We start from the raw sequence: 4,732 nt of genomic DNA, 5'->3' as shown, positions 1-4,732 counted from the left end.
CCCCTCCCGCCGCTTCACCTCGGTCGGATCTTTCTCCTTTTTTCCTTTTCCACCCGGAAAATTAATTTCTTCGCCTTGGGCCGCGATGAGAAGGTATCGAGACTAATCAGGTGTAATTAAAATTTCCCTTATTCGATGGGACTACGATCAGACGGTGAGAAGTGGAAAATGCGTTTCAGACGCGCCCGAGACGAGACTGGTCGGGGTGCCGACCGGCCAACTGGAAGAGGGTCGTGATCAACTCGAGATACGATGTCTAGCCGATGCGAATCCACCGGCCTCGATCCTCTGGAGGAGAACCAAGAGTCCGGGAGTGACGGAGGTGGCCAGTATCGGAGAAACGTTGCTATTCTCCCCGATCTATAGGAATCACGCAGCCGTCTATATCTGCGAAGCGGCCAACACCGAGGGTGAAAGCAGCCCAGTGTCCGTTCAAGTGTCCGTCAACTGTAAGTGTCAACGTCCCCGTTTCCCTCTATCCGCCATCACCCTATCGGATTCTAAAAGTATCCGCGATTAACCCTTTTTCCGTGTCAGAGAAAGAGGCTGTTACCGATCGGTTTTCGCGAGGCGGAAATAACCGGGTTTATTTGAAACCACTTTGCGAATAAAAATAACTCTCCACGAGACGGATCCTCTCTGTGCACGGTGTTCGGTTACGCCTCGATCCACAAGGGATGATCGAATCCCGAGACGAGAATCATCGAAGCGCCGCAAAGTGTTTACAAGTAGCTCGTCGGATAGTTTCGAAACGGTATTTGCGTTACAGCAGCTTAATATTTGCCAGGTTTCAAGCCGTTTTCGACAGTTTCTCCACTCCAAGCTACGAACTTATCCAACAGCTATTGCGGCCGAGAATCAGTAAAACTCGTTAAACGACGCGATCGATGATCGTTTGATTCGCGCGGGATCGTTCACCGCGTTGACGAATCTTTGGCAAATCGAAAGCCTAAACCGATATTACCTAATAACGTATTGCGAGAATTTGCTAAAACGAAAGTTCTAATAACGTTTATATCGAGGACGAGATTTTCAATCGTTTTAAACAAACTCGAAATAATTTCGAAATTTACTTACTTGCCCTCGAACACTTTACTAACTCTATTAACGACGAAATGCATAGCGAATAAATTTTATATCCTAATGAAAGATTCACGAAACCTTGTGGCGTAAAGTATCTCGTCCGTAAAATCGCATTAACAATCTCGTGATCGCGAGATATTTCACGTATGACAGGGTTAAAAAAGTTAAACGCGATGACGACAATCAGGATTTAATTCGCGGATCAGCAAAACTTTACGTTTGATCTCTGACACTGAGGAATCGATCGAGAATCGATAGAGAAGGTTTAATTTTCACGCAGATCCGCCGACGATCAGCTCGGTCGGGCCAGATCGACTAACCACGGCGTTGTTATTTTCTGGAGCCTCGTTCGAGTGTAACGCCGACGCTATGCCACCGGCCGAGTACAGGTGATCTATTCATCGAATGCTTGCTGAGAATTTTCTTCCCTCCCCCGTTCAATCAATTTTTTGTTTTGTTTGTTAGTTGATTTTCACCTCCAATTTTATATCGCATCGCAAACACAATTTCACAACGAAAAAGAATTTAGATCAGCGGTTCTTAAATTTAATAAATTCAAAGATTCCTCTCGTGTATCGTGTGTGTTTTGTCAGTACTTTCTACCTATTAATTTTCTTTTCTCCTTTTTAATTATAACGTAAATGAAAGATGCTTGGCCATAATGAGAGATTAACCTTTGTGGAACCGGAAAGCCAGAGAGAGAGAGGAATTTTGCTTTCGCGTTATATCTACAGGATCAGGTGTGGTTTTCACCTATAGCTCGGGTACGTGGGTGCGCTACTACCCAAAGGACTTACAGAGAAGTCCCCCCTGCGGAAATATCAACGTTAATAAAAATATATAAAACACTAGCAAACACAGCATACACAACAATATTCGATCAAAATGCGAATCTCTTCCATTTGTTACCCTCCTCCGAAGTTTAATAATGAATATTTTTGTTGCATCGTGAATTTCGAAATTTTAACGCGAGTGAAATTATTAAAAAAAGCATTTATAGACTCCAAAATAACGAATCTTATTTACAATTTAAGAACCGCTAATTTAGATTATACAAATATCATATGGAAGGTGTAATTTATCACTATATTTCTTTTGTAAATATCTGCTTATTATATATAATTTTCGCCTGTTTACGTACTTGTTGCTTCTTTACGTTTCCCCAAACACGAACAAACGTTATCCGTATTTATGAACATTTTGGTTCGCACGGTTAGCATGGTACACAATGGTGAACGTCATTTCGTTCATCGTCGTAGTTATGAAGTAGCAATGACCGAACTGAGACGCGATAATCATTTTTTCCAATTTTGAAAATCAGGTGGGCTCAAATCTTCACCGATGGCCGGATGCCATTGGAATGCGGTACAGGGCAACGATTGATCCTGACGAACGTGACGTACGAGCAACAGGGTCAATATATATGTCTCGCCTCGAACAAGATCAATGGGAACGTCAGGGAAGTTAAAAGTGATCCTGTATCGTTGCAAGTGGTCGGCGCGCCGAGGGTAAGAAGGCCCATACATCGAATCAATTTGATTCAATTTTTTCCCGAATCTTCTTCGAATCGCAATCGCCTTTCTTAAAATTCTAATAAATATCCTTTTAAGAAAAAATGACATAAATCTTGCGTCGTTCTCGAGAGACGGAAAATCTTTTTTTTTTTTTTGAACAGCAACTCGTATATTAAGAGCCACTCAATTTTTTATTTAATTTTTACGCGCGTTCGAAAAGATGAAATCAAATATATCATTGCACGGATTAATGAGAAAAATTCAGTTGACACGCAAATCGAATCGAACGCGACGACGATGATGGTCGAGTTAAAATTTAATCGATCGAAATGTAGGGTCGAGAAGGAATAAACACCGGGGTTATCTGGTTTTTACACGTTGTAATTATGTATTATCGATTCGATGCTTTTATCGCGAAATCAATGCACAATCGAAAAACAAACAATTTCTACCTGCAATTAATTAACAAAATTATGTTTGTTCGCTCTGCGTACGCGTTCCGTTCTGTCGATCTGTTGACGCACACACCGGAATATAACTCTACCATCCCCTACCGTGACATATTTAAATACGAAATGAGAAATTCATATTTATACCGAGCTCGTATATGTACGAGGTGGTTGAAAAACTACGTGTACGCGCGTGCGTACGTATATACCGAGTAAAACGTCATTTTCACGACACACTCGTCGCTTGATTGCAGTTACACCGGTCCCATTTGCCGCCTACGTTTCGTGGCCCATGATCCGTGCACCACTTGTGGTTCCTGTATATTGCCGCGAAATCGACGCGATATATTTGACTCTTTCACGGAAATATTAATTTTAAAACGTTCGTAACAAAAACTCGCGTTTTTTAAAAAAGGAAAAAAGAAAAAATGGGCGAGAGGTAAAAAAAGAATTATCGACCAGTATTAACACTCTTTTGGAACTCGCGCATTTTCATACCGCGTTGTTCCATTGTTCCCGATAAAATTGACATCAAAAATTTTCACCGGTTGGACCGAGTTAGTTTCGAAAAAAATGTAAAGAGTATTTGTGTAATGTGAAAATTTGATTAAAAAACAGAAACATGTTACGAGAGAAAAATAAGAGTCGAATAAGATTGGGAAAAAAGTTGGTTAACCTGTGTCGCAGGTGGTGAAACCGGCTATCACGGAGAAGTTTGTCGTGGCAACGACCGAAGGGAGCCCGGCGAAATTAGAGATCAGACTGTGTTCCGACCCGAAGCCCCGGCTCGTGGCTTGGGAATGGGGCAGCACCAGACTCCACGCCGGTTAGACTGCTTCCTAGCTTCTACCGCCAAAAGTATTCGAGTCTTTGGTTTGCTCTTTCAGTTTTTTTATGTACGTCTCTTCTCACTAATTGGCACTCCTTATTACTGAAAAGTGGTATACTCGCGATTAATTAATTCGAGCATCCCTTCAGCCCCAACTTTCCCCCTTTAATTATCAACCTTTTTCTCGCGTCCTTCTCGAATCGGAGAACCCCAACTTTCACGACGACGAGCCTTCGATCTTCGAGCCACTATCGACTGCCTCTCGATTCTCAACACTTTATCTTAGCCCTTTCCATGCGAATTTAGTTCGCATCTTATCGCGAATTCGTGCAGAATGAATTTCTATTTTTTAAATTTTCCCTTTTTCCCCTCTTTCTCTTTTTTCTTTTTTCTCTTTTTTTTTTTTTTTTTTTCGTTCGTTTATTTCCACAGAATCGCTCGTTTCTACGATCGTTTCGACGATTTTAAGTTGATTTACGATATTACAACACGCTGCGAAGAATCACCATCGGGTCTAATTATCGGGCAAATGTTCACAGGTGAAGTACTGGAATCACGGTATCGAGCGTTGGATCTAGAGCCGTTAGCGGTCGAGGATTGTTATATAGCCGTTTTAGAACTGACTAGCACGGTGAAGGAGGATCAAAGACTGTATCACGTAATCGTGGAAAACGATCGTGGGAGCGATCGTCGAGCCCTGATGTTGAGAGTCGACGAACCAGGCCAGGTAATTAAAACGATATTCGTCGCAAAACAAGGACTCGTCCAACCAATGAATTTCGAGTAAACATTCTCTTGTGTTTTTTTTCTCTTCTCTCGCGAGAACAAGTGGACTAATTAAATAATTGAACAGTGTC

General features: G+C 41.8%; 1 protein-coding gene and 1 long non-coding RNA gene across 6 annotated transcripts in view; one reads left to right on the top strand and one right to left on the bottom strand.

Moving 5' to 3' along the window:
- LOC102672945 (kin of IRRE-like protein 2) overlaps positions 1-4,732 on the top strand; it is a 123,898-nt gene that overhangs the window by 113,342 nt on the left and 5,824 nt on the right. For both annotated transcript variants that reach the window (XM_006616924.2, XM_006616923.2), the window contains exons 6-10: positions 180-449; positions 1,364-1,472; positions 2,405-2,591; positions 3,734-3,872; positions 4,415-4,602. In XM_006616924.2, the coding sequence (XP_006616987.1) occupies positions 180-449; positions 1,364-1,472; positions 2,405-2,591; positions 3,734-3,872; positions 4,415-4,602 (893 nt within the window). The remainder of the gene's footprint in view (positions 1-179; positions 450-1,363; positions 1,473-2,404; positions 2,592-3,733; positions 3,873-4,414; positions 4,603-4,732) is intronic.
- LOC102672845 overlaps positions 1-4,732 on the bottom strand; it is a 104,706-nt gene that overhangs the window by 94,762 nt on the left and 5,212 nt on the right. The gene's annotated exons all lie outside the window — the stretch shown is intronic.

The sequence above is a fragment of the Apis dorsata genome, unplaced genomic scaffold, assembly GCF_000469605.1.
Source record: "Apis dorsata unplaced genomic scaffold, Apis dorsata 1.3 scaffold_286, whole genome shotgun sequence".
Lineage (NCBI taxonomy): Eukaryota > Metazoa > Arthropoda > Insecta > Hymenoptera > Apidae > Apis > Apis dorsata.
This window is presented reverse-complemented; position numbering and strand designations above follow the sequence as displayed.